We start from the raw sequence: 27932 nt of genomic DNA on the forward strand, positions 1-27932 counted from the left end.
CTGTTCGGGAGGGCCAAGCAGGGAGTGTAGTGAGCTCGGACCCGGTCAAGCACCTTAGCACACACAGTCAACCAGGGAAAAGCGCGAGAAGCTCTAAGCAGTCAAAAGCTCACCGGGGCCAAGCACTCCCTTAAGAGCTACCAGCCTGTGAATAAAGCCCAAATCTGCTAATGTACGTATGTACAGCATGTTGTATTTCTCCTGCAGCTTAAGAAATTTTTTATGAAAGATGCTTTATTTGATATCACATTTTTATGGAGTCGGAGATTTCTTACTTAAAATCGAATAATACTTTACGAAAGAGACTCTGAGCCCCTGCGTTCTCTTCCCCTTTAAGTCATCCGTCAGCAACTAGGACACAGTGGACTCAGCTGCTGCTAATACTGCTTGTCACACGTCGCCTCACGGTCAGGACACAGAGCAGTCGTAAGTCCCATCCTGAAAGGGCTCCTCCTGCTCTGCCCGAGCCGTGTCGTCCTCCTGGCGGCTGGCTGCACTGGTCCCCGCCGCCTCGCCCTGCGGGACGGCTCCGTGGCTGCAGGATCCCCTGCGCTCCTCGGCCCGGGGACTGGCCTGCTCCGCGGTCTTGCCTGTGGTTACTGGCTGGAAGGCGTCAGGCTCAACTTGCTCTTCCGTCATCTCACTGAGCTTCTGCAGTTGAGGCTTAATCATGTTTAAAAATGGCTTATATCCAGGGCTAAGCAGAGGGGGAGAGAAAAGCAGCTCTCATCTTCCAAATTCACAAGCCTTGGTACAGTGTTAGATCAACATCTAAGCGCGGACAGTAAAGGCGGCAGTAGGCTGTGGGAGAAGGCAGGCTGCCGAGTGGCCTGCTCAGTGCCCTGGGACTGCCACACATGGGGCCACGACTCCAGGATCTGAGCATTAGAAGCAAACACTGACATTTTAACATCAAACACATGTGGCAACTGAAGAGAATGAGGTCCATGTAAGGGAAATCCTGACGCAGAAACCCACAGCCCGCTGACAGCAGCGGGGCTGGGCTGGACCACGAGGCTTCTCCAGTCCCGTCAAGCACTCAAAATGTGAGCTTGCTAGCAGCCACCATGAAATGCTAACTTCAGACAGATTTTTCATCTTTTCAAGCCGACCTTTTCTTCAATTCCATAGAACTATAAGCCTTAAGTTCGAGACTAATTCTAAGATGATCTGCTGTGCGGCAGCCCCACCCTAGTGATGTCTTTTCATATTGCAACGTATAAACTCAACTTCACTAAAGAGACATTAATCATTCAAGTAGCTGGGTCAGGAATGACTAAAGTCAAAATTAATATATGGAAGTATTTTTATTTCTAGTTAACTTAAAACTATCAAACTTGAACAACAGAACTAAACCAGCTGAACCACAACTAAGCTGTGAGGAGAAGGGACAGATCCACCGAGGGCTAAGGGGCCCGGGGAGACCACACTTACCAATCCGTAGAGGCCCACTGGTCCACAGCACGGAGCCCCGTCTTAATGTTCTGTAACATCTCTCCATCCACCTCTGAAGACTGTATAATAGCCAGAATCTGGTTGATTACTGAGGATTCTCTCAGAATCAGGCCAATGACAATGCACCAGTCCAAACATCCGGCCTCCATGAAAATAGGCAGTAAGTACCTAGAGCGGAAACACCAGGGTTGGGACTGGGAAGAGGCGAAGCTTGCATGGGGCGGCAGTGATCAGAAGGCAGCGGTCCCTCTAAGCCATCTCTACGAACTCCCCGAGTCGAGACTGAGCTTGAAGATCTGAGGGACTCACCGAAGCTGGACCTGGGATTTATGAGGGCCTTTGCTTGCCAGCTCCATGGAGATGTGCTCCAGCTCGGACGGAGTCAGACTGAGCGTGGAGAAATTCTCCTCGACCACCGTCCAGTCCCCATCCACCATGGAGCTGCTCTCAGTCAAATCCGTGGCTGAACCAATACTGCATTCGTCACCTGATGAAGAATCAGCAAATCACAAACCAGGTTCATGTGGAACACACTATGTATGAATTTTGCCTAAATATTTACTTATTTATTTCAAAGAGTTACAGAGGACAGACAGATCTTCCATCGGCTGGTTCGCTCTCTAAGATGGCCACAATGACAAGCGCTGGGCTAGCACAAAGTCAGGAACTTGAGCCAAGTCTTCCTGGTGGGTGGCAGGTGCACAAACGCCTCGCCATGTCCCGCTGCTTTCCCAGCCACTGGCAGGGAGTTCAACACAGGTGGAACAGCCAGCACCAACTGGGGCCCACAGGTGATATACAGAGTAGCTTTATCTTCTATGCCACAATGCTTACCCCTCCTTTAATTTTAACTTTGAGCTGTTTTTGCAGATGTTAGCTTTACAATTTTGAACCAAAAAACACCGGATTCACTGCTGAGCTTGTGCCATTCACAGCAGTAGATGCTTGAGAAGAAGGTCGCTGGAGTCGACCAGACAGTACGTGCCTTCAGTGTCACAGTGACCATGAGCGGGCAGTGTTCTGTCTCCCACAAACGAGCTTTGATCAAGTCCTTAGATTCAGCTAAATTACAGCAAATACAGAGGAAACTGCTTTAAAACTAAGCACTTAGAAGCAATCAATAAAACTACCATGAGAAAAGATCCCCAGACACAAGTTTCTTCAATGAATGTGCTATTAAGGGGGGGGGGGAGGAAGAGAAGGGTACACTCAAGAACAGATTTAAAAATGTGAATGCAATGTGTGAGCCTGATTCGGGTCTTGACTCATACTATTACAAAACCGTGACATTTGGGTGTTGGTTCAGTTGGCTAATCTCCCCTTTCAAGTGCCAGGATCCCATGTGGGCACTGGTTCACGGTCCCGATGCTCCAGGGCCCGAGATGTACATCAGCGTGGGAGGCTAGAAGACTCCTGCCTGGGGATCAGCTCAGCTCCAGTGACACGGCCGTCTGGGGAGTGAACGCTGGATGGAAGACCTTTCTCTCCTCTCTGGAAATCTACCTCCCCAACAAAAAGAAATCTTTTTTTTTTTTAAGATTTATTTATTTATTGGAAAGTCAGATATATAGAGAGGAGGAGAGACAGAGAGGAAGATCTTCTGTCCCATGATCCACTCCCCAAGTGAGCGCAATGGCTGATGCTATGCCGATCCGAAGCCAGGATCCAGAGACTTCTTCCGGGTCTCCCACACGTGTGCAGGGTCCCAAGGCTCTCGGCCGTCCTCGACTGCTTTCCCAGGCCACAAGCAGGGAGCTGGATGGGAAGTGGAGCTGCCAGGATTAGAACCAGTGCCCGAATGGGATCCCAAAGTGTTCGAAGCAAGGACTTTAGCCACTAGGCCACGCCGCCAGGCCCCAACAAAAAGAAATCTTAAGAGAAAATCAGGACCTTTGAGAAACAAGTGGATGGAAGACTGACCTGTCTCCTCTCTGTAAGTGTCAAATAAAAATAAAATAAATCTTAATAAAAAAGTGTTCTTGTAGGCTAGCTATTTACAGATAAATTATGTGTACTGAATCAGGACAAATTTGTCACAAGTTGTAACAACAGAAGCTGGGCAACGGGGGAATGGCTCGCTGTTTTTCTAAATGTCTGACTCTTTCACAAAGTGTCCTAAAAGTAGCTGGCCACTTCACACCCCTTAGCAGGGCTAGTCCAAAAAACAACAAACCCATACACTGGCAGGAATGTAAAAGTGGTAACGCTGCAGGGAAGGGTACGGGGATTCCTCACAAAATGACAAGAACTGCCGCTGGACTCTGACGCCTGCTCCGCAGTTACTGAAAGCCGACTTCTGAGAGAGCGTCGTGCCTCAGTGTTTGTACCGGCATCCCCCAGAGACAGCCCAGATGCCCCTTGCCAGCCGCGTGGGCAAACGGGCGCAGTGTCCACGCAGTGGCTGGAGTGGCATTCCGCCTCAGAGGAAGCAAATGACGACATCATCCGAAGAAGAACAAGCCGTCCCAAAGACAACTTCTAGAAGGTTCCTAGTCAGGTACTTCATCAAACCAGGGAGGTCGGGCAAGAACGTGGATGTAAATAAAGCTAATAAACTGTTTAAAATGGTTAAGACAATGTTTTTATTCTAATGAGAAAAAAAATTTCTACAAATTTTTAATGGGTAACTGATAATGGAGTCGAACTATTTTCATCCTGGTCTGCGGTAAGAATTCTCCATGTATGAATAGCATTTTATCTACTTGGGCTCAAATTGATGGCAGAGTCATCTATTGGTGTTGACCTATAATGACATTTAAACTATTTCATTTCTCTAAGATAAACAGATCCAGTGTAGGCAGAGCCAACATGCCCGTCCTCTAGTACGCTAACTTGGCCTTGCCTCATCTTTGGACCTGCAGGCAGAGTGGAGTTCTACTCAGCAGAGCTACAGCACATGCCTTACTTTGAAAGGAACTAAAGAGGAGCTTGAAGTGATGGTTACCTTTATTGGATAAGGGTGACAGGAAGGCATCTTGCCTTTGCGGCCCGTGGGATGAGGCCGTGTCCAGCTCAGGATGGCTGGGGCCGACACTGCCCAGCCAGCTCTGACTTCGCTGCATGGCAGAGATGCCAGCCTCCACGTCCAGGTTTGGAAACGGTTCAGCCGACTGAGACTTGAACAGCTGCTCTCCCACTGCAGTGAAGTTGCAAAAACAAGACAAAACACAAATGGAAAAGAAATTCAAGATGTACCTGTGGAAATTTCCAGTTTAGCTGTTGAGTCTCTCCCATTTGGCCAGCCAATGCTAATACTCAGATAATTATCCTCCTTCACCCTGAAGCCAGGAACTTAGGCTTCTACCAAAATGAACCTCACTGTAAAATCTCATCTAACAGTATCCTCATCATCTCTGAACTGGAAAGAAACAAAACTTTTATTCTGTCAGTCTTCTAAGTGGTTAGCCTTGGGCTCTAGGATGCTATCAAGTTTCCAGGTGGCTTATTAAAATTTTTTGTTTAAATTTTTCATAGAAAGTAGAACAGTTTTTTTAAGATTCAAAAGGAAAAAGCAATTTTTTCTTTTGCCTGAATATACAGCTTCATTTCTCTCCTCTCCTACCAGACGCTGAGGTTGTCAGAGATGCATTTTTGTTATTTTTAACGACCAGTAAAAATCACAATTTAGCTCATCGCAAGGTCACAATCGCCTAGCTCCAAAGCTCCTCTCCACAATTACGGCAGATTTTTTAAGTTCAGTCAGTCCCCAACTTGCTTATGATGTAGAATAACAAAGGTTAGGATTATGAATTAGATTTCAAAGAGTTGGGGGCATAAGCTCTTCGCAGAATGTTGCAAATAACGCACAAAGAGTTGGCTTTGAGTTTGACCGAAGTATCGAGTAAGACTTCCCTGACTCTAACAGCAACATGTCAAGATGGGTGGAGTACAACGCAGATTTCCTCATGCTATTACCTGTTCGGAATTTCCCATTTTTGGAAAGAGAACTGATGGAAGAGGCTGGGATGATGGGGAACGGCCACAGGAAGTCTTTGTGCAGTCTCTTCAGGGCCACCACAAAGTTATCGACCTGAGCAGCTCGCGTACGCTCCTTGCACAGCCAAGCGATGAGCTCAAAGCCCAGCTGCGCGGTGAAGCAGCCCAGGTCCTTGAGCCGCACGTCCTCTAAGAGGCGCCGGGCGTGTCTCCAGAGCATCATGTCGATGTACATGTTCTCAGCACAGTCGCTGTCTTTACTCCATCTGTAAGTATGAACACAGAGACGCTCCAGAACGGTTCCAACCGGCGGGCTGCGCCTAGCTTCCTGCAGTAACACTGGTACGTCTGAGAGAGACGGCCTCAAAAAGCTGGCCCTGCACAACTTCATGAGCACGGAACACTGGGGGCTCTACAGAGTGACTACACAGAAGAGGGGGAAATTGCGACAAAAGAAGCTGGGCCAGGAAGACAGAGATGAATAGCTGAAGAAAGAAAGAGTATGAAGGAATGGGTATCTCAAAGGATGAATGAAAGGAGGGAAGGAAATCAGATTCAAGAAACCAAGCATACAGGCCCTGGTGTGAGTGAACCAGCAGGTGCCAGATCTGCTTCTCCTTTCTTCTGTAAATCTGCCTTTGCAACAAATAAGTCCTGAAATAAAAGGAAGGGAGGAAGGAAGCAGAATGGAATCCCTCAACATGGGTTATATACATGTGGGAAAAGAAAACTGATTCTTTCAAATGGCTGGACTGCCTCGAGCCCAGCATCCCTCATGTGCATGGCCCGAGATGGCAGCACTGCCTCACTGGGGCCCGTGAGGCAGAGGAGCTCAGGAGAAGAGCCTTGTCTCTGGATAGATCTGTCTGCACTGGGAAACCGACGGCCGCTCGCCACTTGCATGGATGTTCCCGTTGCCTCTTATTTCTTCACCCGGGAAATGTGCAGCATCGGGGGGCATCTGAATCAGCTCGGCCCCGATGCCTGGGCCCCTAGCCCCAGTCACTGCTCCCAAGTGGTGTGTGAATTCAGGGCTTGCTGGTGGCCACAGCGCCAACCGGTGCCAGGCTTCGCCCGCTGGCTGCCCCGCAGCAAGCTCTGGGCCCTTGAAGGGGCGAAATGACTGCCCAGGGATCTCACTGGATAAGGCCACTGTACTGCAGGTAAGCAAAGGGACTGAGACCTCGTGGTGTGGAGGGGAGAGACCGGAAGGTGTTCATGGGTCAGCCTCAGTGTAAGTTGCTGTTCAGCTAGGGAACCTCCCCTTATCCTCCTGTCAGCTCTGCCTCCTCCTTTCCTGGTTCTCACGTGTGTTGGTTGGGTGCTGCGGCTGCATCCGGCTCAGGCTACCTCACCTTGGCATTCCAACTTGTGTGTTGCTTTTGTCACGACTGGACCTGGTTCAACCCACACTCTGTTCTGGCGATCATATTTACCAGTGGATGACATGAACAGATTCAGCCTGGTCTGCCCCCGACCCATGCCAAATGCATGCCAGTGGGACACTTTCGATGACCTCTTCCATGTTCCTTGCGCTGACCTGCAGGGTCTGTGTCCTGCTAGAGGAGTTGCCTGAGCTCCTCCATCAGAACCCCTCCATGTGCCAGGTTTCGCGCATATCAGTGGGTCCATGTGCCAGTTCGCCTCTTGTCCTAGCAGGAACAGTGGCCTTTCCTAACTGGCCATCATCCCGTTCTGGTTCTTGCTGTAGAGTGTTTCAGCCCAGCCACGGTCGTCCATGCCCCCATATAGCTCGTATATGGCTCAGTTGAGTTTGGGACCTAGCCTAGTCCATCCCACATCCACCCTGGTACTCCAAAGCACCAGAAGGTGTTACTGTCTGGCCCGGCCCGGGACATCTTTTTCCAATCCACATTTGTGCCAAGGGAGACAACAACTGTATCCAGACCCTGCCGCAGCCCCATCCACCTGTCATGACCCCTGCCTTAGACACCGTGGCTCAACTCTGTGCTTAATGTGGACCAGTTGGAGCCAAAACCAAGCTGGGCATGTCCTGTGTTGCACCCTGTGTTCCAGTCATGCTAGTGGACTAAGGTTTGCTTAGTCCGAACATTCAGCTCTCAGTCCCACACTTACATTAAGGTTTCATGTCCCGGTTCCTGGGAATCACCAGAAATTAGTGTCTCACCTACGCTAACGCTGGTCTTACTTTTGGGTGTCCCAAAGCAGCTATTTCATATCATCAAAAACCCCAGAGCTCGCCACTGGGCGGCCAGCAGGCAGAGCCTGACACCACTTGGTGCACTGGCCACCCAAGGCCTGGGCCTCTGCCCCCGTCTTGCGACGGGGGTTGTGGCTGAGACCCCGGCAGGGTTCCGTCCGGCAGAGGCGCCCCCACCAAGTGCCCTTCCTTGTAATTTTAAAATAATACCCCTTTGTACCTTTCTACTTACATTCGAATGACTGAGATCTGCTGCTGTTTTTGCACAAAGCCTACTTTGTTCTTCCCCAGTGAAGACTCAGCACCACACTCAGCTCACTGGACCCCTGGTTTTTCCTGTCCTGGCAATTCTTCACTGGCTTATTAGCTCCCAGAGTATTCAAGAGCTTTGAAAAATGTATTTTCTCCAGGTCTCGTGCTCCTCGGCAGCAGATGTTATCTTAATTACACAGTTTCAGTTAATTCCAAACAGAGGATAGTATTATCTAATATTTTAACACACCTGTTAAATACTTTAGTGCATTTCTGAATCATCAGTTAACATGAGGGAATTAAAATGTTTGTGGAAAATTGAATACAAAATCAGTTTATTTTGCTCTCTCTCTATAAATTTATCTTTTCCATTCATGACTTATTAATATCCACCTGCTTTTCGCTGCTTTAAAAAAACTCTTTATTACTACCTAGTAATAAAAGCTGAGAACACCTCCTGCATGTTAAGATACTTGATGTGTTTGGTATACAAAAATTAATACATGTGTACATTTATGAATGTGTGTACATGAATTACTAATCGTTGTACAGAACAACTCCCAGTGGGAGGAAAAGATTGAGGAAAGGAAAAAGAACTGTAACCTACTATATGATCCAGTTATTGATAACAGGGTTTATGTATTAATAAAGATAACAATCGGCAGTAATCTAAAACCACGAAGTTATGGGAATGTGAGATTTTAAGAAGTGTGGTGTGAACAGGTTAAGGGAGGTAAAGGGTCATTTTCTATAGAAAGAAGTTAAATAGAGTCTAAAAACAAAAAAAGATGGCAGTTAATACAAATAGCAAAATAAAAAAAAAAAAGGAATTGTCTCTAAGAATGGAAACTGAACATGAGGAAAGTAGGAAGGAGGCAGGAACCATGATCTTTCTCAACAGGCCTGATGTAATATTTGACTTGTACTATTTTTAAATATATCTCGAGCAAAACGACTGTAAGAAAACTAAGAAAAGCAAATATTCAAAATGAGCCATACCTCTGCAGTGAATCTACTTGACACTGGTGTAATAAATCCAACTTTGCCATCATTAAACACAACAGCAAACCCATCCAGCGTGGCGCAATATTCCATGTCTCTGATGTATACATCTGCAAAGCCCAGATATGAACCTACTGATGAAAAAATAAGCACATGAAACGGGATTATAGGTGAAGTATTTTCTCACTTAGCAAGTATCTTTACTGAAAGGCAAAAGGACAGAGCCTATGCACTGGTTACTCCCCAGCTGGCTACTATGGCTGGTATTGTACTAAGTTTTAAGTCAGGAAGTCAGCTCGAGTCTCCCAGGTACGTGGCGGGAACCCAATTACTTGAGCCACCCGAGTCTGCATCAACAGGAAGCTGGAAGCAGAAGTGTAAGTGGGAACTGAGCCCACGTCGTCCAAGGTGGGATGTGGACACTTAACCACCGAGGCTGGTGCCTCTCCCACTTCTACTTACAAACACTGTAAAGAGAGATTGAAAGGCAGAAGCAACTATCTGGTAAGCCTAAACAATTAAAACACTCTTTCTTACTAAATCTTTGTATCTGTCTCCATGTAACTGAATCTACAGGAAAAAAAAAAAAAAATCATCCACAGAAAACCTTTTTTAGACCAATAAGCATTTCTACTTATGCATTTAAAAATTACTGGTTAACAAATAATTTATACATTGATGATGCACAGCTTGACCTCAACAAACCCACATAGCATGTACTAATGAAATTGGTGTAGTTCGTAATTATTAGGCCCCCAAACGCTGTCTGTCCATAAACTATAGCAGCTACATGGTGAACCACACTCCTCTCACTGTGCTGTGGGACACTGCATCTTTTTAATTTCACCTATTATTCCATTTTTTATGCCCATTATTCCAGCTCCCTTCACCTCTCTTACTTGTCCCATTTTCTAGTATTTTATATTAAGACAGCTTATTTTTTTCATTGATTTCTACAGGAGAACATGTGGTATCTTCATTTCTCTGACTTACTTTACTCATCAAAATGTCCTCCAGTTCCACTTTACAGCAAATGATATCATATTACCCATGTGGATGGTTGAATAGTATTTCGTTGTGTTATATAACACTCTATCCATAATCTAAAAGGATGATATAAAATATTAAATAACTGGTTCTAACTCGTGTTCAAAGTGTAACTACCTCTAGATGACTGCAGATCTACTGAAAATGGCACTGCGCAAAGATTGATGGCTTTCCTCCCGTTCGTCATTCCTTCCCAATGAATAAGATGAAGAAGTCCATCAGAAGTTGCAACTAGGAGATCTTCTAGTACGGACTGCAAACTGTAGGAAAGAAAGCAACCTACGATCAATGACCTGGCAAGGTTGTAGACTCAAAACGAGTGTGATTTATAACTATTTTAGAGACTACTTACACAAGAAACATTATGAAACCATTTACAAAACAACTGCTTTTATCTGCAACTTAATATGAAACTTTATAGACATATCAACTATATATATATATACACACACCTAATTCTCTTTTGCATAAAAGTATCTAGAAGACTGAGTCACAAACTTGCTGAATTTGATTTAAAAAGTTAGAAATACAGAGGTAGCGAATCAAAAGACAGATATTCAAGTCAGACAATAGGAAAGAAAGAGGCAGTGAGAAGCCACAAGGAAAACAGACGCAGCCAGTGACAGGTCGATGTCTGGAGCCAGAGCGCAGTGCCAATCCTCTGGCAGTGTCCAACGGACCTCCCGCTAACCACACGTGTTACTTACACACTGCAAACAAGACTAGAGTAGTTTAACAACTGAATTTAAGAAGTTTAGTTTTGATTCAAGACCTTCATGTGGCTACTGTGTTGTAAAGTACTGTTCTAGACTAAAGCATAACTCAAGTATCAATGAGTCTTACATTGCTAGTTCATTCAACAATTCTGAGACACAGAAGCAAAGTGCTGCCTTCACAGTCCCCTTCAGTCCTGAAATGGCTGCAGGAGAATGGGCCAAGGAGCCGGGGGCAGACCAGCTCTCCCAAGTCGGTGGTCAGGACGCAATTACCTGACCCAGCACCACTGCCCATCGACAGGAAGCTGGATTACCTAATGGTTTGCTTTGCTCACCTATCTGCTCCGCTCTAAGGGCAGTACTAGTTATATGTCTGTGGAAAGGAGAAAAGAACAGAGAAAGGGCAAAGGAAAACGGAACTCACAAATGAGACTGGAAACAGACTGACAGAAACAAGAAAAAGAATCCGTAGAAACTGACGCAGAAATCCAAAGAAATGAGATAGGCTCAAGAAAGGATGGTTGAGAAAAGCACACACTACACAGAAGTCCAGCACAAGGATGGAAAACGCATACGCGTGTGTCCTATTACATCTTTCATGTGTATGAAAATACGATATTTTACAAATATCTTAATCCACAATGTTGAAAATACTTTGAGTATTTAATTCTTACAGTAAATTACAATTCTTTGAAGAGCTGGCTTCAATGACTCACTCCCTAAAGATGCTGGCTCCGAAGCATTTGACCTGTTTTCTTCCCAACTATGAAGTACCAACCAATATTAAACTCGGGTGTTAAATTACTCAGGTCTCATTCTTGAATTTCACAGAAACCTTACTCAATTAGAATGCCCGTTTCACATAGTTTGCTTTCAAATTATACACTTTCATTCCAAAATCATATTCACATTTCAGTGATAAAATTTATGCGCAGCATATGATGAGTAGAGTGTAAAATCCTTATTTCTATAAAGAACTTCTAGCACATGTCAAGGGAAGCAATTAAGCAGGTAGTCATTGGCTTACTGGTAATTTTTATTCATAGGAGTCAACCTAGATTTTCTCAAATTACATCCTCCCTGACCCCTTTTCCCTAACTATATGAAAATTAGCACAAAGATGACCAAGGTCTCTAGGTAAAACACTGATTTCCTTAAAAATGAATTGATAATATTTACATTACAACCAACAAAGCCATAATAGAAAAATAGCCAATCATGAAAATAAGCAGGAAAATGTGTCCCATAGACAATTATAAAAATTCATCAACATTAATAGACAAACAGGCAATTCTGATGTTGAGTAAACAACTTCAATGTAACTGTGATAAACATGATAAAGAAACTATAGGAAGAGATGTAAGGATACTGCACCTCAAATATTTTGTGAAGAAACAGAATTAAAAAATAATATAAGAAAAAAAAATGATAATGACAAGGCCATAGTGTAGAAGGTAAGAAGCCACTGCTTGCAGTGCCAGCAGCCCACGGGTGCCAGTTCAAGCCCTGGTTACTTCCCCTCTGACCCAGCTCCCTGCCAGCGTGCCTGGCACATCAGTGGAGCAGGATCCTAGTGCCTGGCAAGGGTACCCATGCAGGACAGCCACAAGACGCAGCTAGTTTCAGACAAGCCCAGTTCTGGCCATTAAGATCATCTGTAAACTAGTGGGTGCTTTACTCCTTTCTCTGAAACTCTGCCTTTAAAATAAAATTAAATAGAGCCTTACAAAGAAAACATATTCTTTCTGTACATTTCCTGGAGACTCCTCATTAAACTGGAACCAAGCAAACTGACATGGTTGATGTCAGTTATTAAAAATACTGACTATTTCCATCAACGCTGGCATATAAGACTTGATATAAGCCATCCAAGTGCTTGCCCATCACAAAAAATGTAGCAAATATATATTAATTTTTAGTTTTGCTGGGGGATGTCAGACTGTATTAATAAGTCATCTACACTTTTTCAATCTGTACTAGCTCCTAAATATTTTATCACACTTCATTATAAAATACACAAAACCACACAAAAGTTATAACCCCAGAAAGCCTCTTCAACTACTAACTTGATGAACTTTATACCAACTATCTAGTATTCCAGATAAATGGTCCTTAAAATTGAGAAATTTGACTGAATTCTAAAGGATTTAATCAGGTTATAAAGCACTTGCTGGACATATCACATGCTGCCAGATAAAAAAGTTCAAAGCAAAGACTTTTTCCCAAATCTGTATTCCACTCAGGTCTTACCATCAGTTTTTCCAGAACAATACATATCCTAGTATCACCATCTTCCTTTTAAAAACAAACAGTAGAATTATTTTATATGTGTTGGTATTTTTTACCCAAAAATACACTTGGAAGATCTTTAAGTTAAAAAAAAAGTCCTGTTTTCACAGTTGCATAATGTTTAAATTTTCCCTCAACACAATGGTAACAATATATAGCTAAACTGAAAACCAAAACGTCAACTGTGAAGATATTAAGAAAAAACAAAAACAAACAAAAAAACAAACTAAATCTAAGGCCACTTAATCTTTTTCTATGAACACATCTAAAACACATTTTTCACATTTTGGTGCTTCTGGCTACCTGGTCACAAAACCTACATTCACAGTTGGATGAGAAAGCTCAACAGTCTTTCGAGTATATTCTAGAAAGTCCGAAGGCTTTAAAAACAAAGATCTTTTCTCTTTTCCTCAGCTGTCATAATTTGTCAGTATCTTCTTGAGGAAGGAATCAGGATTATTTTATATCAAAACAACTCTAGAACCGTCTCAAAACACAAATTTCAAATTATGGTTGGCATATCAAATGTGCTTTATGATAACTTAAATAGAATGATATATATATCCATAGAATTTCGAACGTCTTATAAGATTTCATCGAGCATTTCTAAAGCCCAAAAGTTATCTTCAATGAACGAAATAAAATCAACTTTCCTTTTTATGTTGTCGTTAACCAACTACACTGTCTACTGTCATCACAAAGTGCCAAACTTGATGAAAGCCCTGTACCTCATAATGGGCGCTTGCAAGTCCAGTATCTTCCTCATGTCCAAGTTCAATGCAGGAGCACACTGTTCTTCCTTGAAATGGGGTGTCCCCTTCATTTGCGGACTTCCTCTAAAACAAACAGCAAAATATTAAAGACTTGATTCACCTCCACCTTAGCAAATGTAATCAAACTTATCAGATGTCCATTCTTTATAGTCACACATGAAAAAGAACCTTCTAAAATGTGTATGGAGTCACACACGAAAAAGAGACACACCTACGATCAAGTGCAGCAGCTGTTCTTATCAGTTGAAAATGTCTGGGCTCTTTCTGAACTTGGAAAATATGAAAGAGCCTTTATACACAGTGCATGCCCCAAACAGTCCAAATGGTCATTTCATTTTTTCTAGACGCCTTGTCTTTGATTTCCATTCTTTGGTACATATCAGAGTCAGGGTGGAATTCAGAGATGTTTCACTAATTAGTTGGCTACAAGTAGGAAAGTGGCTAATTGAAAAAAATCTCTGGCTGTAGCACCTTGGCTAGGTCAATGCCAAAATAACTGAGCTATGACACACTCCTGCAAAGGTCCAGAGAGCTAGTCTGGATTCTTTATCTGTACATAAGAAACAGACCACTACTCCTCAAAGCCTACGCTGGAATCTGCATTTCTCTTCTTTATAGATCATCTCTCAGTGCTGCCAACAATCAGCCTGTTGACAACACACTTCTCCCTCTTCCCTTGTACTCACCTGTGATACTGGAAATCAATTTGTCAAAACTGTTACAATTCTGTGCAAATTCTAAGCCTCACAACTTTAGAGGTTTCTAGCTGCAGAAAACGATCTCGACACGGAGAAATCTTCTGTTAACCATTTTTCATAGAGAACATTGGTGGCACTTTATTGCCACCCTGACCTGCTACTAATGTGACATCAATGTTTAACTCTTTCTATAGCTAAAGAGCCAACCTAGCTGAAACTGTATGATCCAGGCTGGCATTCCATCAGTAAGCTTACCTGATAAGACAGTCTCTACAATGATTAGGAGTAATTAATTTTTAAGTCACAGTTAAACTTCTAATCACAGACATCTTGTCATGCATTTCCTAATAATTTTTTAAGGACTTACTTGTTTTTATTAGAAAGGCAGATTTACAGAGAGAAGGAGAGATAAAGATCCCCCATCTACTACTTCACTCCCCAAGAGGTGTTGAAACAATCCAAACCCAGGAGCTTCTTCTCAAGCTCCCATGTGGGTGCAGGGTCCCAAGATCTTGAGACATTCTCTACTGCTTTCCCAGACCACAGGAAGGGAGCTGGATGGGAAGTGGGGCAGCTGGGGAAAAAACTAGCACCCATAAGGGATCCCGGTGCGTGTGAGGATTTAGCCACTGAGCCACCATTTCAAGGCCAAGATGTTCTGATTTTAAAGTTGATTTTCCGGGTGACTGTGGCCTGGCCATACAGCTGCCTTGGAGAGGGGTGCTCATGGCAGGCATTCAGGACTCCTGCTGGAAGATTCTTCTAACCTGCTTAGGTAAATAGAGCTGAGCACAATGGCTCCCCGGTGGGGAGGGACTCTCAGTGGGCTTCTAGCACGACTCCGTCCATCCGGGAAGGTTTTTTTTTTTCTGCCTTCCTGGTGCTGGGTACCTGTAGCCAGGCCACCTAGCTTCCCCAAGAAGGGCCAGGTACCGCAGGCAGCCCGGTAGCACACTCGCGGTTTGAAGGGTCTTGATTTACAGGGAAATGATGGGATCTCAGAGGAGGTGGTGAGAGATGACCTGTGGTTTTTATGCCCAGGTTAGGAATTACAGCTGAGGGACTTCCATGGACAAGTCCATGACATGGGTAGGTAAGTAGGGGACTGACAGCTAATTGGCTTGGAGGGGAGAACAAGAGTGAGAGAAGTGGGTCTGATGGCAGAATCTGTGGGGGCAATGTGGGCTCACCCCTGTGGAACTGCAATCTGCTGGCTCGCCCAAGAGCTGAGGATGGGGTCAGGCCTTGCTGGGGAGCCAAGGGGGCACCCCAGCTGGGTTGGGTTCCCACTGGTGAGAATGACACAGGACTGAGGGCAGCAGGTGTGGCTGTACACGGCTACAGCCTGCTCCAGTGCAGGTGGAGCGTCAGATTGGGCTAGACTCCAGCCCCCACTGGTACTCGTGAGGGCTAGGTTGGGTGCAGAACAGGCCAGGCTAGGTCTTGACTCCTGCTGAACTATGTGAAAGCTGTGTCTGGGCAGTAATCAGGCTGGGCTGCGATAGGCTGCAGCACCCAGCAGCAGGAGCTAGACTAGGCCAGGCTGTGCAGTTAAGACTGTGGATGCTGATGTAAGGCAAGTTATGCCAGCCTGGGCCCAGTGGGGGCCGGGTTCACGAGTCCCAGGCACAGGGGATCTCAGGGCTCGGGTAGCTTGGTTCAGGTTCTAGGGCCCACCTGAATAGCGGGAGCTCAGTTCCTGAGCCCTGGGGATGGAGGAACCAGTGGGGCTTGAGTTGCTTGGCTCCGATTCTGGGGCCTGCCTTTTGGGTGGGTGTCGGGTTCATGAGCCCCAGGGATGGGGGATCTGGCAGGACTGGGATTACCAAGCCCAGGTCCTGGGGCTTGCCTGCAAGGTGGGTTTTGGGTTCATGAGCCCCAGGGGTGGGGGATCCCGCGATGCTTAAGACACCTGGCCTGGGTCCTTGGGACTCGCCTGGCAAGAACATGTCCTACCTTAATGGAAAAGGTGAAGCAGCGCATACAGGCCCTGTTGTAAAAGGAGAATATGGCAGCATGTTTGGTGCTGCAGCAGAACAGAACTAACTGGACAACTATCCCAAATCAACAAAGACAGCAAAAAATCTTGGTGAATTAGCCAATGGACATTGGGAGGGTGACCTCATCCTTGGATCAGTGAAATCGGCAGCATTTCAGAACTATCCAAACCACCTGGACAGAACCCTGGGAATATATACACATGAGACTCTGGGCTGATATGAGGTGGTGGTTCCTCATCCCTGGGGACTGGGACGAGTGGAAAGTCATGAGTGGTTTCCCTCCCTACCCCCAGGAACAACAAGAAGAAACAGCCAATTTGGAAGGAATGAATTCACCCAATTTTCTCTAAACCTTGATCCTTCCCACTCTGATCAATCCTGTAATCATTATAAAAAATAACAAAGTTGATTTTCATTAATCAAAGTGACAGATACATAGAAGTAAAAATTCAAATAGTGCTAGAAGATTTAGGACAAAGAGAAGCACAGAATTCTCATTTCAGTGTAAACTTAAGACATAGCTAGAAAGCACTGCAGATCCTAATGAACAAACCGCCCTCAACAAAGACACTTTCAAGCCAAAATAGAGATGATGGAACAGAAATGAAATATTTGATATTATTCTTACTGATTATGCTCAATGTTGTGGTTCCCACCCCGTAAAATGTCTACCTATTACAGATAACACTTAGCTATCCGGAGTTTATTTTATAACTCATTAAGGACATGCTGCATGGGGGTATGTGACACTAACTTCTCAATCTGGGAGATGAACACGTGGGTACATATACTCCTTGTCATGGACGTATGAGAGATTCTACAATATGCAAACCAACAGACTTTCCTCGACAGTTTGAAGGTTCTTCTGCAATGTCTTTCAAGTTTTTAGGTGTGGCTGAAGCAGTTACCTGAACACTTGCTGCACCTGTATAAGTTAGTGACAATTTCACTTTTGGTCTTAGAAATTTACACATTTTTCACCTTAATCAATTAATAAGGTTCTCTTTTATCATTAACACATAATTTTCTTTTCACCATAATTCTATTTCGTACAACTAGGAAGAATTTCTAAACTGTTGCAATGCTTTTACTGAACAAGGCTTGAGACAGAGGACAAAGGTAGCTTCCATGCACTGGTTCGCTCGTCCAAATTGCAATGGCCAGTTCCAGGCCAGGCTAAGGGCAGGAGTCGGGAAGTCCATCTGGGTCTCTCAGACAGGTGGCAAGGATACAAGCACGTATGCCATCAACTGCTGTCTCCCACGATGCGAACTAGCAAAATACTGGATTGGAAGCAGAGTAGCCAGACATGAAGCTGGGATATGATGTGGGCTATGAATGTTCCTAACAGCCACTAACTAAACTGTTGCATCACAATACCACATCCCAACACTTTTCTATACCTTAAAACAGAAAAAAAAAAAAAGAATAAAAAATGAAAGAGTTTCAAAGAGAGAGAGAGAGACTGATTTCCTATCTGCTGGTTCTTTCCCCAAATGGCCGCAATGCTTGGAGCTGGGCTGGTCCAGTCAGGAGCCAGGAGCTTCATCCATGTCTCTCATGGGGGGTGGCAGGTCCAAGGACTTGGGCCATCTGCTGCTGTTTTCCCAAAGATATCAGCAGATTGCTGGGTCAAGAGTGTAGCAACCGGGACTTAACACAGCATCCACATGAGATGCTGGCACTGCAGACAAAGCTTTTCTGCACAACATCACAGTGTCAGATCCAACTTTGTCTTAACATACCCTGTTTTATTTCATTAGGCAATATCTGCCTGCAGTTGTCAATTCTCATGTCACTTAGGTGTTTATCTCCTTCCTTGTAAGTCTCCTTTTCTCTGCTTCATGTCTTTCACATTGGAAGCTTTCCTAAGATGGCTACAAGCACCTGGCAACTGGTTCATATTTAGAAAGTTAACAATAAAGCTGACGACAAAGCTCAGCCTGTCTGACTCGGGCTTGTCAACTGGTGGATACGTGGTAACTCTGGGTGTGTGTGTGTGTTTCAAATACTAGGCTCTGTTAAGCAGGCTTTCTGGAATGGTTCAATTTCTCTAGAAAGGACGCCGCAAGCATCCCTAGGAAATCTAAAGCATGGAAAACAGTCTCGAATCAAATAGGAAAAAGCAATTTGATAAACTACTATTTAGTGCAGCAATTTTTACTTAATCCTCGTTTTCAGTATAATGTCTCACCTCTGCCCTGCTCTGTGTGCTGCGAATTTCTCAGGTTTAATCAAACAATACAGTTCCATTTCCTGTGAGGTGGAAACACAAATCTTTATTCAGATTTTTTTCCTAAAAATTTATTTTTATTGGAAAGGTAGATTTACAGAGAGAAAGAGACATAAAGACCTTGTGTCTGCTGGTTCATTTCCCAAGTGGCTGCCAGCTGGAGCGGAGCTGAGCCAATCTGAAGCCATAAGCCAGGAGCTTTTTCTGGGTCACCCACGTGGGTGCAGGGTCCCAAAGCTTTGGGCCATCCTCCACCGCTTTTCCAGACCACAGGCAGGGAGCTGGGTGGGAAGTGGAGCAGCTGGGATGTGAACCAGTGCCCACATGGGATCCTGGTATTGCAAGGGAAGGATTCAGCCACTAAGCCCTTGTACCATGACCTTTATTATGCAGATTTTCAAGTAAGACTGCTAACTGTGGCTCATCTAATTCCTAGGCCTGTCTGGGTACCTCCTGTGACCTATTCAGTCACACAAGTTTAATAGTTCTCCAAAGTCACTTTTCTCTTTCAACTTTTAGCTTAAGGATTAGAGAAATCTTTAACTTCTTTTTAAGATATTAATACTACTTCAACTTTTTGTTCTGTTAATTAAAATAATGGAAACCTCATCATTATGCTAAAACTGAATTTTTTTTTTAAATATATGCTTTATTGGTGCTAATGTACAGAGATACACATTTTAAAGCCAGAGACCAGTACTGTGCTGTTGCAAGTGAAGCTGCTGTCTGTATGTGGTATCGCACGTGGGTGCTGGTTTGAGTCCTGGCTGCTCTACTTGGATCAAGTCCCTGCTACTCGCCAAGGAAAAGAAGTGGAAGATGGCCCAAGTACCTGGTCCCCTGCCTCCCACAGGGCAGCTCTGGTTGGAGCTCCTCCATTGGTCTGTCCCAGCGCTGGCCACTGCAGCCCTCTGGGGAAAGAACCAGTGTATGCAAAATAATGCTTCCTCCTTCAGCAACTCTGACTTACAAATAAATAAATCTCCCAAAAGAATTTAGAAAAAAAGAATTTTAAAGCACATTTATGTAAATCCCCATTTCTCAATGACTTAACACTGCAAAATTAGAAATAGATTTCATAGGAACATTTCCATTCTGTTTCAAATATGCTACAGTACTGTAACCAACGCAATAACAAATCCTAAAAACACAGCTGACCTGACGCTGCAGTCAATGGCTTCAATCTAGCTTCCACACAACTGAGATGCAATTACACTTAAGGAAACTGACACGGTAACTTCTGCACAAAGAAATGATGATATGAATGCTAACTAACAGACAGAGGATAAAATGACGAGGGAATAGACACTACAGGTTAGATGCTGTTAATATGATGGTCTTCACCCCTGGGCTACCCCAAGAACCCGGGGTGAACTGGCCATGACCACATGACTTACTTCAGCTCATCAAACGCGAGGGCGAGGTGCTGCACATGGAGAACTATGTAGGAACTGATCCTGGGCTCCAGACTATGCTTGTTATGGTGCATACAATAATTTCCAGTTAAGAACTTTGTTCAGTTAAAAAAAAAAAAGGCAGTTCTCCACATAAGTGATTTTATTAACTATGACACTCGCGAACTGAAGAGAACAATGAAGAAAGATTAAAGCTTAAGAAGCTTCCAGGAACAGCATGAGGCACAGCAGCACACGTAGAACGGAGTCCCGCGGCCGGGAGAGAGGAGTGTGCTAGCAGCATTTGAAGAATGGCGGACACTGTTCCAGATTGGACAGACAAAAATCCTAACACCCAAGCAGCTCAGCAAATTCCAAAGATAATTTAAAGAGATCTACGCTGAAATAGATCATGAATCTTGAATGTGACAAAGTGCCTCACTCTTCGCTTGCAAGGAATCTCAATAAGGTCAACAGCAAATTGTTCATCAAACCACGGATGCAACAAGACACTGGGGCGACAGTTTCAAATACTGCAAGTAATAATGTAAATCAGGCATTGCACACACACACACACACACACACACACACACAGCCTTCAAAAAATATGGCTTTCCAGGTAAACAGAAAGATAAGGGAATTTGTCACAGGTAGACTTCATCTTGAGGAAAATACAGTAAGTTCTTCAGGCTGAATGAAGGGACAAGAGCTAATAATTCAAAACTACGTGAACAAATAAGGAACACCGGCAAAGTACAAAAATAAATACAAAAATGAGAAACATTTTAATTTTCATTTAGAAATCAGTTTTCATACATGATTTTTTAAAGGTTTATTTTTTGATCGGACAGGCAGATTTACAGAGAGGAGAGATGAGAAAGATCTCCCATCCACTAGTTCGCTTCCAACGGCTCCAGCTGAACCAATCAAAAGCCAGGAGCCAGGAGCTTCCTCTAGGTGTCTCACAAGAGTACAAGGTCCCAAGGACCCGAGTCATCCTCGACTGCTTTCCCAGGACACAAGCAGGGCGCTGGATGGGAAGTGGAGCAGCCGAGATGATCCAAGGTCCGCCCCCAGCCCCATCAGATCCTGGTGCTTGCAAGAGGAGGATTAGCTAATTGAGTCATCGCTTTGGGCTCCCTTTCATACGTGATTCAACACATAAAAGCATAAAGCGATATTTAACAATGTGTATTAATAGTTAAACAATTTAGAAGGACATAATTTGTGCCTAACAACATCAAAGCAGAGGCATGAAGATGCAGTATATATTTGGGATTCCAAAATTGGAGTCTCAGAATACGTGGAAGAAACACTGGCAGAACTGGAGCAAACAGTTCTACAATAATACTATGTAACTACTATATTAAAATTTATATTACAGATAACAGTTGCAGAAACCTCAGTATCCGACTTTGAATAACGGATAGGACAAGAAAGAAATCTAGTGAAGAAACAGAATTTGAACCACAAAATGAGCCTCCGGGAACTGAGACACATGTTGAATACTGCAGCCCACTGCAGCAGGGCATTCTTCTCAGGAGGGAACAATGTCATGATAGATCCCACAACGTCTCACTACATTTTCAAATCTGAAACTATATAGCATCATCCACCCACAATAGAGAGAAACTAGAAATCAGAACGGAACAGAAAGCATCACCAACAGGTTAAGGAAGAAATCCAAACGAAAGCTAATAAAAACAAAACAGAACTTTATAGACAAAATGAACACCATATTTAGAAGCAAATTCAGTGTGGCTGACGTGCCACACTGAACTGCAGGATCGCAAATCAATAACCTAATGAAACCAGAGAAAAAAGCAAACTAAACTCAGTAGGTAAAGTATACACAATTTTCTGGAAGAAGTCACTTTTCCTACTATCACACAGTCAGTACGCCTGCTTTGTTGATCAGAGCGATGTGAGACTGAAGGCAGCTGACGCTGCAGCTCTCTGTGCACAGTGGCACAGGGGTAGGAGCCACACGGGGCAGAAGCTGTGGAAACCCGAATTCCTGATTCTACAGAGCACGAAGATATGCTAATTCTCATGCTGACACTCCACTACACTAGGCAAAAAATAAGGTTTTGGCACCAAATCATACAGGGTGGGGTGAAATTACTGTTCTGACTGGACTGAGTAGATAAACCTCATTAAAGTCTCGGGACAATGCCTGGAGTACTCAGAGGGATTATGCTAGCCCACAAAAAGGTTAACTTTACCCTTAAAAAAAAATTCAAACAAGCCTTAAATGTCCAAAAAAATACCAAATAACCCAATTGCCATCCAAACAACCTTCAACATGCTTTAAAGGAAAAAACAAAAACCCGGCAATTAATAATGTAATACAATATCCAGCATCCAATCTAAAATTACTAGACACATGATATGATCCTGCAATTCTACTCCAAGGTATTTATTTACCCAAGAGATATAGGATGATGGGATAATGGAATGAAATCAGAATCTAAATATCCAGACGAGTTTCACATGTTCACTTTTTATCTTTTATATTCCCTTGTTGGTTTTATTTAAAAGAAAATGGCATTCACAGATTAATGGTGTAAAAAGTTTTAAATGATACAGGAGTACATGTGAGGATGAGCTATTTCTCGAGTATAAAGGGAAGGTAAGAGGTGAGAGCAGAAATGTTACAGAGCAGAAAAGATGCTTGACCTGAACCTGAGAACCAACTCAGGTACGTCCTTTGCAGTTTTTATAAAGAGACAGCAGGAAAAGCATGCTAAGCAAAGCAAATGCAAAGAAACAAAAGCATTAAATTATACAAGAATTGTGGGTTTAGTGTATCTAAAATATAGCTTCTACATTACCAAACTAGAGAGCTTAGACTTCATTTTGTTGGGACTGGAGAGCAGCAAATCCTTCCGGGGACAGACAGGGTTATTAGAACAGTTCTGGTATTCGATACAAAGGATAGATTTCAGTGCACAGAACAGGGACCAGAAGAGACGAATTAGCAAATCGGCTTTTTCAGCAAGCCAGGGAGAGGCCTTGAAAGTATCCAAAACAATGAGTAAGACAGATTAATCCTAGAGACTAGGAAAAGCCGTGATCAGTCCATAAAAGTCAATTATTGAATAAATATGAAAACTGAGCAAAGAATGCAAGTTTTCTAACACAACTGTACAAAAGACTGGGGTGAGGACGATGAAGTTTAAAGTAGTGGCATATTTAGTTTGGTAGGAACGCAAATGAGCAACACTTAGACACAGTATATTTAAGATTGCCTTTTAAAGATGGATTTATCCCTGAAACAGAGGCCTGAAGCTCAATACAATGAGTCTAAAGAATCAGATCTTGGGGCTGGCATGTGATTAAGCCTCCACTTGGGACTATGGCAACCACTGTCACTGGTTTAAGTTCAGGTTGCTTCACTTCCGATCCAGCTGCCTGCCAACGTGCCTAGGAAAAGCAGTGGAAGACGGCCACTGCTTAGGCCCTTGCACCTATGTGGGAGACCTGGAAAAGGCTCTGGTGCCTTTGTTTCAGGCTGGCCCAACCTTGACTGTTGCAGCCATTTGGGGAATAAACCAATAGATGAAAAGTCTCCTCCCAACCATGCCTTTCAAATAAACTTTAAAAAAGCTTCGATTTGGATCTGACATATACTGTAAAGTTACAACCAGAACAAAACAGCAGGAAACACTAAAGCAACGTCCTCATGTACTAAATTTGTATGGTAACTTAGGATGCTCAAGTCACAACTTCACATTAACTCCATTTAAGCAGATGAGTAAAATGAAATTCAGAAAAACAAAATGACAAACACTGAAAATTGAATACTGAAAGCTATGAAATGCTTCGGGGAAATGCTACGTAGGAATGCAACAAGCAAATTTTGTTGTGCAAAAAATCATTTGGGACAGACTACAAAAGAAAGACTAAAAGATGACAATTCAGGATAAAATAAAGCCCAAACTAAAGCAGCATTATTGAGATAAACAAGACAATGACATGCAGTGTATATAGAAAAGGCAGAATATAGTGGACTTCTCCCACATTTACTACAGTATTATTCACAATAAGTAAGAAATGGAAATCATATGATCATTAACAAACGAAAGAAGAAAATGTGGTACTTATTTCGCTCCGTCATGGACAAAATCTTGTCATCATGAACATGTGTGGAATGGGAGGTTATTATGTTAACTGAAATAAGCACATAGAGAAACAACCACTTGCTCTCACTCGTACATGAACTCTCCAAAGAAAAAAAAAAAAGGTTATTTCACCAAGGTTGACAGGATAATAATGAATACCAAAGGATCAAAAGGAAAAACGTAGTGAAGACAGGGTTGTCAAAGACTAGCTAATGCTTCTTACATCACGGCTGAGCAGGAGTAAAGTTGGGGGATTCTACTACATGGCATAAGTACGAATATGTTAAGGTGCTATACTGCAGCCACGAGGGAGACTGGAAGAAGCTTCTGATTGGCCCAAGCCAGGCTGCTGTGGTCATTTAGTTGGGGAGTTGGGGTGGTATGTAAACCATGGGATGCAAGATTTTGCTATCTCCTCTTTTCTCTCTGTAATCCTGTTTCTCAAATAAATCTTAGAAGAGTTTAGTTCCAGGAGTCAGTTATTGTAAAAATATCAAATCTGCCCACATAAGAATGTATAGGCAAGCAAACTTTTCTTTTTCTTTTTCTGTTTAAGTCCACAACTACTCGCCGGATTACCTACGGTATTTAAAAGGCTGTACAGCTTTGGAGACTGCAGTACATGGGATGCTGGCATCTTAGAACACCTGACTCCTGCTCCATTTCTGATTCCAGCTTCCTGCCAACTAGCACCCTGAGAGGCAGGGGCTGCACAGGGCTTGGATCTCAGCCACCCTATGTGAGGATCAGACTGAATTTCCTGTTGATTTAAGCCTGGCCCTGACAGGGGTACTGTAGGCATTTGGGAAATAAACCAATGCATGTAAGGAGTCTGTATAATCTAGAGTTAGGGTTAATTCATCAACTGGTAAAAAAATTTCTTAATTTGATGAAATAGGTAACTGGATGGGAGTAGCACAGGGAGGTTTCAATTCCAATGAAGAATATATATTTAATACCTAATAATCATGCATTTTGAATTTGACTACAGAATTGTTTTGGGAATCTTAAATCTCAATAAAGTCGGTCTCTAACAACAACAACAAAGATGAAGTGGTGAAGTTAACAGTAGTGATAAAAAGGGTTTGTAAAAGCTTGCTCTCAACAATACATTATATTTATTGATATGAGATGTACTGGACACATTAAAACAAAAGCACATAAACACACTTGAAAGCTAAACACGGAAGCCAATGCATTGGCACAAGCTAATCCTCCACCTTCAGGTGCCAGCATCTCATGTGGATGTCGGTTCTTGTCCCTGGTTGCTCCACTTCCGATCCAGCTTCCTGTTTACTGTCTAGGAAAGCAGTGGAGGACGGCTCGATGCCTTGGAATCCGACAACTCTTGTGGCAGACCTGGAAGGAGCTCCTGGCTCCTGGTTTTGGTTTGGCTTGGCTCTGTACATTTTGGGAGTGAATCAGTGGATGGAAGATCTTTCTGTCGCTCCTCCTCCCTGTAAATCTGCCTTCCCAATAAAAATAAATCTTCAAAAAACACATAAATTATGTTTCACTTATCCCTGACAATTTCATATTTCATCTTACTGAAAGATTCAAAAGAGAAAATAAAAGGTCAAGATGTGATCTTCAGCAATTCTGTTCACTGGTATGTGTAATTAATATGAAAAGGTACATTACTACCATATGTACATAATACTGACTCAGAATACTATCTGTAAGCATACAGAAATGAGAAATGAATTTATCAAGGAATAGCTTTTGAGATAAGGAGTCAATAAGATGTCCACCCTTGCTGAATACTGATGCCCCGCATCCATTAGCATGCCAGAACCAACACCAAATGAAAACTATGGAAGTTTATCAAGGTTTCTGATCTGTGTTCTCAGCCACACCAGTGTTTGGAGGTTAAGATTCTGTCACACTGTAGATGGAAGATGAAACACTTTACAAAAACTTGGTGATTAAACTCATAAGATTTAGAAAAGAGGAGAGAAAATACTATTTTCGTCATAGAAGAAAGGACAGTTTACTGGTCTCAATTTATGCTGCCTCCATTCTTCAGGATTATTGTACATTCCAAATCATTTCTCTTTTTCCCCATTTACCAATCCACAAATAAATCCTAAAGCAGTAGGTGGCTGGCTGGGACACAATCACAACAGAGGCAAAAATTGCCTGATATTAGGGGTGAAGGGCACAGAGTTTGGTGCCAACCTTGATGTTGAATCCTGTGCTGCCACTCACCAATGTTTAAGTATGAATTCGCGACCTCACTGCGGCAGTCTGATAAGAATCAGACCTAACTGCACGGTAGGGTTGCTGTGGGGATTAACTGAACACCAAAAACACTTAGAATAGTGTCTTGAACTACTTAAGTATTTACAAGGTACACACCGCAAAATACCCGAATGCAAAGAGAAGACTGTTCTTTCTTCAGGTCCCCAGCCTAACGTACAGAGTGAAGCAGAACAAAGTTTATGTACTGTCAGGTGCATCCCTTGTAATATTAAAATCCAGCAAAATCTTCTTTGAAATGCACAAGAATGGATCATCACACTCAGTTTTTTGTTTTTGTTTTTTTTTTTTTTTTTTAATTTTAAACCACGAAAGGAAGCTTTGTGTGGTTCATTAGGACAAATATAGTCAGATGTTAATAGGGAAAGTGGGGTTAGGAGTACATGGGAACCTCACCACTTCCCAATTTTTGTTCTGGAAATTTAGAAAGAAAAATGCTATTCTGAAACACTGTAAATACACAAATTATATTAGTGAACTCAAACAAAGAAAATAGTATTTTCGCTATCAAGAGAAAACATTTTCCCTACTCCACCCACAATAACTGAAACAAGTACATTCAATTGATTCTGCATATTTAAAGCAAGCAATGAAAGGAGTTGAAATAATTCAAAACACATAAAGAAAATTTCAGATAGTACAACAGCTCTTCAAAAGATTCAAACACGATCACTTGGAGATTCCTATCACAAAGCTGATGTTAATTTCTAAGTGTATCATGAAGTCCTTAAAAGTTTAAGTAACTTAAGTATAAACATATACATAAACATGTGGCTGTTCAGAAATGTTACTGAAAAAGATTCTCATTAAAATATATATACTGAAAGATTTCCAAAACAATTAATCCTTCAGCTAATATTATATTCTTACAAACACTATGTCTAGGCCCTGAAGCTTTGCGAAACCGGTGCAAGGATTTGATCTACACGAAGGCACTTTACAAAAAGCCCACGGAAGCGGGATTCATACCGCAGACATAGCGTTCAAATGCAGACCTACTGTTTCCTTGATATTGATTTTCTACAAAGGTAGACAGTCATTTTCCGTAAAGGTAGCCCTATGCTTGTCAGCGCTCCGCATGGCCTTCGTTTCCCAAACCGTGCAGAAGATTTTCACTGAAACACTCTTTTGAAAGGGCTGCCTTAGCTTTATTTTTAATCATGTCAGACAAGCCAAAACTGTAATGTTTTCTGAATATAGAGAATGCAGCCAAATAAAAGAATGAAAGCCAACAAACTTACTTGGGAAACACTGGTTCATAAAGGTACTTGTCCCCTCTTGCAGATGTCATATGAAAAAACAAGATGTAGCCATTTGCCGTCTGAAAGAGAAAATGTCATTAACCATGAATGAAAAAATATGGCTAGGATTATAATCCTGAGTTTTCTCACTTACTATAAAATAATCCCTCTTAAGACCTTTCCTTCAGAAAATTAGTCTAATAAGTTCATTAAAATCAACTTTAAAAGATGTGTAAAGATCTGAAAATATTTCAACAGTTCACAAAATATTAGATATTCTGATAATTGGATTATTCAGTGGCAGATAAAAGACTATTTTGCAAGACAGATC

At 42.9% G+C, this 27932-nt stretch overlaps 1 protein-coding gene across 1 annotated transcript; it reads right to left on the reverse strand.

The window, feature by feature from the left end:
* Window positions 1-284: 284 nt before the first annotated feature.
* LOC121155694 (guanine nucleotide exchange factor subunit RIC1-like) lies at window positions 285-27696 on the reverse strand (the record flags this gene model as incomplete). The annotated part of the gene is made up of 10 exons (XM_040979156.1): window positions 285-697; window positions 1435-1623; window positions 1765-1942; window positions 4400-4591; window positions 5371-5803; window positions 6272-6548; window positions 8793-8961; window positions 9992-10134; window positions 13608-13715; window positions 27602-27696. Coding segments are annotated over 10 exons (2073 nt in total), but the record flags the coding sequence as incomplete, so codon positions are not given.
* Between the last annotated feature and the right edge of the window lie 236 nt (window positions 27697-27932).

Source organism: Ochotona curzoniae, unplaced genomic scaffold, assembly GCF_017591425.1.
Source record: "Ochotona curzoniae isolate NIBS_2020 unplaced genomic scaffold, NIBS_Ocur_1.0 contig_3037, whole genome shotgun sequence".
NCBI classification, from domain to species: Eukaryota; Metazoa; Chordata; class Mammalia; order Lagomorpha; family Ochotonidae; genus Ochotona; species Ochotona curzoniae.